Source organism: Psammomys obesus, unplaced genomic scaffold, assembly GCF_907164565.1.
Source record: "Psammomys obesus unplaced genomic scaffold, mPsaObe1.curated_primary_1811, whole genome shotgun sequence".
NCBI classification, from domain to species: Eukaryota; Metazoa; Chordata; class Mammalia; order Rodentia; family Muridae; genus Psammomys; species Psammomys obesus.
In genome coordinates this window covers 13,484,973-13,495,965 of record NW_026591086.1, presented here as the reverse complement: position 1 = coordinate 13,495,965, position 10,993 = coordinate 13,484,973, and the positions used below count along the sequence as shown (strand labels likewise).

The window sequence follows — 10,993 nt, the reverse complement described above, 5'->3', positions numbered from 1 at the left end:
TGTGTGTGTGTGTGTGTGTGTGTGCAGGCCTGTTGCCCTGTGTTGTTAAAGATTCTGACTTCTGTACTGTAGAAAGCAACAACCGTCTTTGCTCACCAAACAGTAAACTGGATCTGGCCTCTCGCTGCAGAGTGAAAGCCTTTGAGCACAGAGCCTGCTCTGTTTATCTGGCACGATGCAGGGAGCCAGCTCCCCTGTTTCTGGGTGGGGACATTGCTTTTGTTCGTCATTTAGCAGACTGTACTCTTCTCCTGGACTCTCTGGGGACTCTGCCTACAGGAGCTGGGGTTGGGGACAGAGATAGCATGTCACAGACAGGTCCTTTTCCGGGACAGCCTCTTTTAGAACTGATGAGAAGTGATTCTCTGCGATGTTCTTGGCAGGACTTTTCTTCTGTGCCCGGCCTCAAGTGTCAGACACCCACCTCTGTCCCTGAGCAGATGCCCTGGTACACATCCATTTCCCGTAGGGCCACACCCTGACCTTCCTTAAGGCTGGCCTTTTGTGTTCAAATGAGGGGAAAGACTGGGTTGTGAGTGTTCGAGAAACATGTGGAAGGACAAAGAACTTCTCCCTTTGTGTCTTCTGCCCTGTACTCCCTGTGCGACGCTCATGTGGTCACCAGCTTTGTGGTGACATGTCTTTGAGCCCAAAGCTCAGACACCAGAGAGGACCTTTGCAACAGCTAAGAACCTCCTTTGTGAAAGGCTGCTGCTTTCTGAGACCTTCTGGGGGACAGGAGAAGCCCTGCATTCCAGAGCATGTTGGTTGCAAGCCACTGAGTAGACAGAGTTAGCTCAGTTACTAAGAGTTCCAACAAACAACCCAGCCTATTCTGAAACCTGGCTCTGCCACCTACTTCCCAGCTGTGTGGCCTTGTCCAAGCTGCTGGGGCTCGCTCTAAGCCTGGTGTCACCTGTTGTTAGAGGGGGGAGTGGTTCTGATCTCCCTCATGACGGCTTCTCCTGAGAATTGACATTAATGTGCAAAATGCTCGTTGGCAGCAGGATGGTGGTTTTATGTCTTATGTTTTATGGTCATGGTGCCGCTGGTTCGTCTTCATATGCCTTCTCTCCCCCACCACGCATGTCTGTACCAGCCCGAAGTAGGGCTGCCAAAAAGGAGAAAGCATTTACGATCTTGGTCAGAACCTAAATGAGGAGGTGGAGGGAGAGAAATCCAAGCTACCAAACAGCCTGTCCCATCTTGACCAGCTGTACCTACCAGGGAGATCTGAGGGACAGAGGAACCGATTTTCTGCTTCATAGTGCAGCGCACAGTGCAAGAGCCAGATTTGTTCCCACTAGATCACTGACCATTCCCTGAGGACTCATTGTCGTGCCAGGCTCTGTTATTTTCTCTCCTAACTACACAGCCCCCAGCCAGGAGGCCACTACACCTTTTTCCCAGACCACAAAACTGCCGCATGTAGAGAAAAACCAGCCAGAATTTCATATCTAAAAAATTGAACCAGCTGGTTCTCACACTTAGCTCTTTGAGACTCCAAACCCATGTGGTTCTGTGGTCTAAAGGTTAGTGCTCTGAACTCTGGGACTTTAAACCCCATCTGCTTTCTGTTGCCCCACCTCCCATCTCATCTGGTTTTCCCCTAAAAATACTACAGAGCAAAAGTTTGCTAACTGTAGGCCTTGCAGATAGCTACATTGACAGAACATCCTCTGGATTCTGCTGCCAGAGAACTATGTTTTCTAAATAGTCCAGCTGTCTGACCATCTGCTCCCAAATGAAAAGATCTTTCCCCAGCCACAGGCTGCTCTTTCATTGGTTCACCAATGTTCCCACTCTCTTCCCTCTTTCCCAGAAACTTGCTCCAGGATAGACTTGAGTCCCCCATGTTTGCAGGTTGACCACATAAATACTGGCCTTTCCTGGATACTGCCAGAACATTCTGGAAACTGCTTCCAGAGAAAGTCCACTCCAGAGACCATCATGAGGTACATGAGAACCGGACAGCCCCAGAGGACAAAGATGGACAGTCTGGAGGAGACGTCTCTGCGGCCATCGACCCTCACAAGGTGACCTGTGGCACTCTTGTCATGTGCCCCTGTGTAAGGTCTCTTTCTGGGAGGACATCCCAATCTGTTTTAGTAACACCTACTTTTTGACATCTTCCTGCCCTAACCTATCTCTGGCATCGCTCTGGTCTTCTCTGGAACAGCCAGTGGAAAATGGCACTTTGCTTGTGTCTTTGTGTTTCTCTAAGAGCTTACTGAGTCAGCTTTGCTAAGCCTTCTCTCCTGACACTCTGCTTGTCTTTCAGGGGACCCAGGCTTTTCTTTAACCAGATTTTTTATTTCATCTTTTTTCTTAATAAAAAATAAAGTTTGATTTCTGGAGCTGTCTTATCTGCCTAAAGGATATTGAACTGGCCTGCCTTGATCTCTTCTTAGCAACTCTCTTGATATCTCTTATCATTAAGTACTTATCCACAATAAAAGTGGCCTCAAGCCTCCTATTGGAGCAGAGTCCCAGCTTCTGTCATTTTTCCTAGGAAACACATTCATGCATTCTCCTGGTTAGAGCTACATCTAGGCTGGGTCCATTTCTTAGCTGTGATGAATAGTGAAGCTATTAACGTGGATATGCCAGCACCTCTGGGGTGAACTGATTTATATTCCCACCAGCAATGAATACAGGCTTTCTTTCTCCAGCACTTATAGCATTTATTGTCATTAGTCTTTTGTTTTTGTTTTGTTTTGTTTTGTTTTCCTTGATGATAGCCATTCTGACTGGAGTAAGATAGACTCTCAAAGCATTACTTTAATGGCTAAGGATATTGATTACTTTTTAAAAGGCTTCAGAACTGTCTATTCAGTTCATTAGCTGATTTATTGATTGGGGGTAGGATTTTTTTGTTGCTTTTCATTTGTTGAGTGTTTGTTTTGGTATTTGATTTTTCTAGCATCTATGAAAGAACGCTTCAGCACATTCTCAGGAGAAGATTATCGGACATTGATGTTTAAGATTGTCTTCTTTATGGTGTCAAAAACATTCTCTCTGAGGAAATACCTTTTGAGTTTATGGAGAAAGTAGGCCGCATGGCAGGAGAGAGCATGGATTTCAGATAGAAAGAATAACCTGGAATAAAGCCTTGTGGCAGAGATAGGGTGTTTTGAAAATCCTGAGGGAGTTTCTGTGCAAGGGAAAGAACTTTTTAGGTAGCTCTGGACAGGTGGGCAGGAGACAGAATCTATTAAGTCATGGAAGTCCTGTTGAGAACTTAGCAAGAAGTTGTTTCTGCTTTGCTTTACACAGGAGGTAATCCCATACTATCTGAGTTAAATCTGAGTACCTTGCAGAAGAGGGATTGAAGAGCCAGAGTAGAGGGGTTGGAAGTCCTTGTAGAGTTCAGGAAAGATGGTGGTGACTTGAACTAGAGCGAGGTGGTGTCCTGGGGAGATGGAGAGAAAAATGCAAAGCTAAGATCCTCACGTAAAGTCCACAGGTCTTCATCAGTCAGAAAGTCACAGGTGTCTCTGGAGTTCTGTGTTTGCATGCAAGATGTAAGATGATGTCACCAATTTTATCAGCGGGAAGACAGAACGAGAAAGCCTGGCAGTCACTAAGTGATAGACAGTGGCTGTCTGCTGCCCAGGGATGGAGGATCTCATTGTGAGCGATCACCAGCTGTGGTCCTTAACTCTGTGGGCAAGGACAGTTACCTCACGACAAAGAACATAACAAGGAGAGGCAAACCACAAAGCTTGGAGAGGAACCCAGTGCTCAAACTCAGTGTGTGGTGGAGGAAGATGGCCCCGTAAGCTTCGATGAGAAAAAAAAAAAAAAGAGCCTAAAAGAAGAAACTAAGAGACCAAGACATTTCAAAGGCCAAAAGAGGGGAATTTCAGGAGGGAGCACCCAATGGTAGCTGAGAAACAACTCTCACACTCAATGATACAGAGGTCTCTTGTGCCTTTAGCAAAATATGCTTCAGTGGAGAGAACAAAAAGTAAGAGTGAGGGGGATTGAGGTGGGAAGAGAAGGCAAGGACGTGAGAAGAGCTGTGAGCAGCTTTTTAGGGACACGAACCTCCTGAGCCTGTGGAGACCTAGAACGTCAGACAAATTGAAGCTTGAGTTGGTTGAAAGAGCAAAGGTGAAGGACCTTGGGCTGTGAGCATCTGAGGCAATGGTTCTCAACCTGTGGGTCGCGGCTCCTTTGGGAGTCTCAGCAGTGCTTTGACAGAGGGCCGCCTGAGACCATTGGAAAACACAGATATTTACATTACGATTCATAACAGTAGCAAATTTACAGTTATGAAGTCTCAACAAAGCTGATTTTACGGTTGGGGGTCACCACAACATGAGGAACTGTATTAAAACAGTGCAGCATTAGGAAGGCTGAGAACGTGAGGTCTCCGAGGATCCCAAACACAGCAAAGTCCATTCACTCTGGCAGTCCCTGCTCCTGCAGACTTGCCTGAGCCTCCGTTGGTGACCCGCCCAGGACCTGGTGGCTGGCCTGGAATGCCCACCTCCCTACCCTTTCTTGGCATCTCTCTTCCCTCCTGTCTCGTCTGCCCTCAGCCCCTCTCCTGCAAGCCAGTTCAGCTGTTTTCTCAGCTTTGTTCACCCACTGTTAAGTTATTAACTTGTCAGGGTCTAGACTCCCTGCTTCCTTTCCCTCTTTGATCTCACTGCTGGCTCCCTTCCTGTTTGCAGCATGGAAAGTCAGCATTTAGAGAGCCGGGGTCACTCTGCAGGGCAGAGTTGGCAGGCATGCGAATTACAAGCAAAATAACTGGTATAAAATGTAGAAAACTTCTTGAAGACATCAGTACAACTGGAACGGGAATAATAAACATCCCCCTCTCTCCACAGTCTTAGATGTGAACTTAAAATAGACTTCAGTTGCTTCTCCAGGAGGGAGTTGCTTTGTAGACAAATTAAAAAGTAATAAATATTTTGCATGCTAACTCAGGGCTTCAGTTAACATCAGATGTGACTACTTGTAAAGAAAACTTAAATTGGCAAGTTGTTTTAATATATGTCTTGCCCTTTTGAGGCTTGCCAATTTTGTCTAAGTTTCCTTAGACTAATAGTTCTGGAAAAAGAATTGAATAGCTTTATCCTGACCTAGAACTTCTTTTTAAAAATTTATTTATTCACTTTACATCCCGATTGTAGCCCCTTCCCTCCTCTCCTCCCAGTCCCACCCTTCCTCCCTCTTGCTCCTACCCCTCCTCCCCTGACCCTCAGAAAACAGGAGCCTGACCCCCACCAATCCACCTCTGCATATCAAGTCACATCAGGACTGAGTGCATCCTCTTCAGTGGCCTGGCAAGGAAGCCCCGCCGGGGGAAGTGATCAAAAAGCAGGCAATAGAGGCCATGTCAGAGACAGCCCCCACTCCCCGAACCAGGGGACCCACATGAAGACCAAGCTGCCCATCGGGTACATATGTGTAGGGGGCCGAGGTCCAATCCATGCATCTGACCTAGAATTTCTAAAGTCACAAGGTGACGTAGTATAAAGTGTGGTGCACTAAGACATAGCACATTTCCTATTCAGACCTGTGGCCCACAGGTCCTCAGACGAGATTAACAGAAAGGTAACAGTTTTCAGCATTAGCCACCGGCAGGTAGAACTTTACACACATGCTACCGTATTTATTCCTGGGAGTCCATGTTTTTACATCCAGAGAAAGCAGAACTCGAACTGCAAATCCCCCAAAGTATCCCCCAAAGTTCACACGTCGTCAGGGTGCACACAGCATGTGAGTGCTACAGGCAAGCAGTGGTCACTGCTGTGATAGTTACGTGAACTATTCTCAGTGTCTAATCTGAAAATTGGAAGCCCAAAATGTTCCCAAGTCTAAAGCTTCTGAGTGCTCGCATGTTCCCGTAGGTGGCAAATTCTATGTTTGACCCCAATGTAATGAATGGGCCACGGACAAAATTCAGGTGCTCTAAAAATAGTGTACAAAATGATCGTCAGGGGCTGGGGAGATGGCTCAGTGGTTAAGAATCCTTTAACTCACTTCCCAACACCCACGTCAAGGCCAACCACTGTGACTCCAGCCCCATGGTTCTGATGGCCTCTTCTAGCATCCAAGGGCACTAGCACACACATGGTGCTGCACATACTGATGAGCAGGTACACACACACACACACACACACACACACACACACACAAACACACACACACAGAGTTTTTTTTTTAAGTAGGTAGATAAGTGTGTACTAGGTATAAATGAAATATTAAAAAACCAAAACTGAAATACCAGCCTTGCAGGTATGATGTGCACTGTATTTTCAGTGTGTGAGGAGCCTTTGCATCTGTTGCATCCCTCGATCCTTCGACAGGGTTATCGGTGCTGGTACCTTCTTCTCAGAAGAGACAATAGCCTGATGTCACTCGTGGGGGCTGTGACTCAACCCAGTTCCCTCATCCTCTAACCCTCTGCTGTCTGTAAAGTCACCTTGCATCCCAAGATCAGGATGACTCTCATCCCAGCACGTGAGAGATGGGCATGTGCTCTGCTCCTAATGTGACTATTGGGCTCCCTCATGCCACTCCTGCTGAGTCAGACTAGTGACTGCTTATTTAATCCCCACTTCTTGTCTGGCTTGTTGGGGAGGACAGAATCATTAGGTAGTTTGTTTTGTTTTTTGTTTTTTGTTTTTTGTTTTTTTTTTCAAGTGTCTAAGTTCTGGTAGGAAACTTTCCCATCCAGAGCCAGACAAGGACACAAAAGTCGCCAAGAAGGCCTGTGAGCAGAGACAGCCTTAAATATTCCTAAGCTGCTGACCAAACTCCTTCACATCTGCACAGTCCTAAGTCTTTGTTTAAGCTTGGTCCACAGCAGCAAAGAAACAGTACATGGGAGTACAGTAACCCCAGAGATGTGACCAGAGGCAACAACAAAGAGACAAAAGGACAAGAAACTGGAAGGAGGCATGCAGCTGGTCAAACACTGGGTCACCCTTGTTAGCTATTGTTTTTCATTGTGAAGTTTGTGTATGCTCTCTGGGTATTTATGAAGAGATACTGTTACATCACGATTAGGTTTTCCAGTTTATGAAAACGATAACGTATACAGTGTTTCCACAGAAAAGCTTTCCCCTTGACAGAAAAATAAATATGCACTAACACTTTGCCTACTTAAAATCTAGCTGCCCAACGAAGATTCCCTGGGGCCCTGTTGGGCACTTTTTTTTTTTTCCAAGCACAGTTCACAACATCTCTCCTGCAAAATCCTGAGATTGAAACTTCTCTAAAACCTCTCTGTGATGTGATGCCACAAGTGGAAAATTCAACAGCATGAAGCCTTGCTTCATGCACAAAATTAGTAAAAATGGTGCACAATGTCTTCGGGCTATAAGGTGTAAATGAATTCCATGTTGAGGCTTTGGGGCCCATTCCTAAGACATCTCATGGTATATGCAAATATTCCAAATTCAAAAACTGAAAAAAAAAAAAAAAAAAAACTGAAGTCTTCAACACTCTGGTCTCAAGCATTCAGATAAGAGCTATTCACCTCCAGGAATCTAGTCCCTGAAGTGAAAGCACCCCCAAATGACTTGTTACCTGGCACTTCGGAGAAACCCGCTTCCTGGTGGTGTCGTAGGAAGTAGAGTTTCCTGGGTATTTTCTGGGATGACTTTGTACGGAGCAGAAATGATACTCTTGATAGTTCCATGTTTATTTCTTTTTTTTTTTTTTTTACAGTGATTAAATGAGATGCTGCTTAACCTCCCTGAAGCTCCTTTTCTGTTTATCATTATCCTCACCAGCGTTAAGAGCCACAGGCCAGAAGCTCGCTCTCTGTCTCTCTGTATCTCTGTCTCTCTCTCTCTCACACACACACAGGACGTGAAAGCCAATAGCTAGAACCAGGCTAGGTATTACTTAACCAGTTTTCTCCAAATGCTCTGAGTGCCCAGGAGTTCTCCGTGGGCTTCAGACTCCTGCCCTGCTCTGCATACCAACAACCCAGCTGATTAAAGGGAGGACCCCTTATCCTGTCAGTTTTGCCCACAGTGAGAGACAATTGGCTTCAGAGTCACAGGGATGCTGAAAGACAGATGTGCTGAGGGTCAAAGGCAGCAGAGGTCAGCCTTGTGTGTGTGCTCTGAACACCTGCCCTGCCTTCTCCCGACCCTGAGCTGGTTGTCACACAGGTCACGGCCGTTTTGAAAAGGCAGACTCACTGACCTGCTTAACGCATGCAGTTTCTGCACGAAGGCCCACATCTCTCTTCCCAGCAGCCCCACAACATAGACTGCGGGGGGGGGGGGTAGGGGGAAGGAGGCCAAAGCTATCTTCCATGCCTCAGGGATTTCTGGCTGCTGCTCCTGGTGGAATTAGCAGAAGTTATCTATTAATCCCACAGGCATCCATCAACAGCCAGAGCTGGGCTGTCTTTTTGAAAGGAATTCACTGACCCCTTGTTAACGTAACCCCTTGTTAGGAAGTATCTAATCAGCTCTGGGCCAGCCACCGAGGGGCAGGGTCAGCAGACACAGGCTACCGGGTGGATTGCGTTTCCAGGGTCGGGCCGTCTGGTTTCTGAGCTGTCTATCTGCTCTCCTCTTGCAGCTATCTTCCAGATCATACAGAGCATAAGGATGGGCATGTGAGAAGGCCACGATGCTGGCTGCTGCTGCCCTCCTGCTGGCAGGTAGAGGACCACGGAGGCCTTCGGCGGCTCTATAGGAAGCAAATAAGCCATGGGTGATAGAAAGGAGGTCCCCTGTTGTCCCCTCCCACTCCATGGTGGAGGTCAGACCAAATTGCCTTCTCACAGGACATCTCCGTGCATCTGTGTCCTCCAGCGGAAAGGACTCTGCTCTTCGGTTGGCCGATTGGAAGCCACGAGGGGGGTCGGCAGCAGTGCTCTCTGTCTGGTTCCCCGGGTTTCACTGTGGTGTGCATGTGGTCCTCTGAGAGGCCGTCCATTTACATCCTGCCAATATTACAATCTCTTCCGTGTCAGGAATTGGTTTTACAAATAAATGTCTTCATTCAACCTTACTACTGCGTGTGAGTTGCAGAGCAAAAAGTTAAACAGCAGAAGGACTCGAGAGGGACAGGGTGGATGAGAGCTTGGTTATGCAATGGGGAACCAGAGCTGGATTTACAAGGTCCCCACCCCGACTCTCGATGACATTGCCCAATGCAGCTGGAGGCGAATGATGATACTGCTTTTGTCACACGCTTGTTCTAAAAAGTGTGTTTGTATATGTGGGTATACCTACATATGTGTATGAGTTAGAATACGTATTTATCTCTTGTTTGGGTTTTGTTGTTCTTTTCTTTCTCTAGCCCAGAAAAGGCGCCTGTAATGTGTGCTTTGGTCTGATTAGCTGTTATCTCCCTGGAGTCTGCCTGGGAGCAGCACACAGATCCAGACATCTTGGGCCTCTTGGTGAAAACCATCCCATCCCAGGCCCCAGTGGCTGACTGCAGAGGCCTAAAGAGGGCAAGTGTCTACAGCACTCTGGGTGGGCAACAGGCTCCTCCCCCTCCCTCCTGGGGCCTCACAGTCTCACAAAGCTCAGGGTCAGGAGCAGCCCCCCCCCCCGAGATCTCAGGCAGGACCAAGAACAGCTACATGCACTTTAAGCACACTGTAGTTATTTAATTCCATTTCAGTATTGCTGTTCTGGTGTGTGTGTGTGTGTGTGTTTCTCTAACAGTATGAAAACTTTAAAAAGGGAAGTGTTGGGAGTGGTTAGCTCATTAAAAGTATCACATTTCAGACCAGGGCGTTTTGATCACTGGTCTCACCTGGACCTTTGGTGATGATGCTCTTAAAAGCTGTCCATCTTCCCACCTTCTGAGTTCCCAAAGGACCCCTCTCCCCTCCCTCCTCCTTCCCACCCCACCAAAAAGGCAACACAACTGTCTCCATGTTAGCAACCCCACACAAAGGTGGTCATCCTGTGCTAGGGTCAGCAGCCTGGCTGTCCATCAAGAGGTAGAAGAAGGTTTCACGTCCCAGGATATCGTGCCCAGCCACCCCTTTTGACTCCCATGGTGTGTTTTTGTCTTTCTCGCCGTTGCCCTGATTAAAAATACGCCTGCCACACACCACCGATGTCTGTTACTAGGCCAGGGCATCATGGCTCAGTCTTTAAGGAACTCAGCTTCCCTCGCTTTGGTGTAGACTCCCCCATAAATACCATAACGGGACCAGTCAAAAGAGGATTGGTTATCCTCATTTCAGTGCGAAACTGAAACTCACTCTGCAAAGGGCAGTTCCAGAGAAACCCAGCTCAACACCGGGCAGCAGAGATGGGTGAGCTGGTAAGCTGCCATCCAGAAAACTGCCCTGACTGATTTCTCCCCCGCCATGCAGATCACCCGCCAACTGGTTTTCTGTTAGTAGCCAGGTTGCCTCCTGGAAGTATTTGTATGTAGCACTGGGTCACTCTGGCGACTGATTCCGTCAGTCTGTCAGCTCTCCTAGCTGCCACAAGCACCTGATGGTCACTGCTGATCCATGCTGCCCAGCAGGAGATGCAGTCACCATACCCGCAGTGAGGAAGAGCTGCACAGTGGGCAGCGTCCCCACTTCAGAGTTTTACGAATGCTGCATCCTCTCACCTCACATAGCACACCCTTGATTTTTTTCTACACTATTTAACTTTTTAAATGCCAGTTGCATCCTTCCCAACTGATTTTATAGTTCGTAGAGGGGATTAACCCACATCCTTAGAAACTTTGTGCTGCGTGGGGAATTAGAGCCCTTGATGGGAGACAGGTAAACCAGACTACAGTTGGAAGCCTACTTTGCAGCCTGATAAGCATCTAAGGTGACACCTCCATCGCAGTCCATACCACTAGTACCTCCCTGGGGGCTTACGGTATACCATCAGATAGTGCCAAGAACGCAGGGGGAGGTGTGAGCCTGTGGATCCAGCACCACCTTAAAAACATTGAAATAAAACAACTCCCTCAGGACAGCGAGGAAAAGGAAGCTGTGTTTTTACGACTAGAAAGGGCACACAGACCTTTTCCTAATCAG

At 47.4% G+C, this 10,993-nt stretch overlaps 1 protein-coding gene across 1 annotated transcript in view; it reads left to right on the top strand.

The window, feature by feature from the left end:
* Serp2 (stress associated endoplasmic reticulum protein family member 2) overlaps positions 1-9,020 on the top strand; it is a 21,759-nt gene extending 12,739 nt beyond the window's left edge. The window contains exons 4-5 of the mRNA XM_055609934.1: positions 1,823-2,036; positions 8,563-9,020. Coding sequence (XP_055465909.1) covers positions 1,823-2,036; positions 8,563-8,701 — 353 coding nt within the window. The 3' untranslated portion in view covers positions 8,702-9,020. The remainder of the gene's footprint in view (positions 1-1,822; positions 2,037-8,562) is intronic.
* The last annotated feature ends 1,973 nt before the right edge of the window (positions 9,021-10,993 follow it).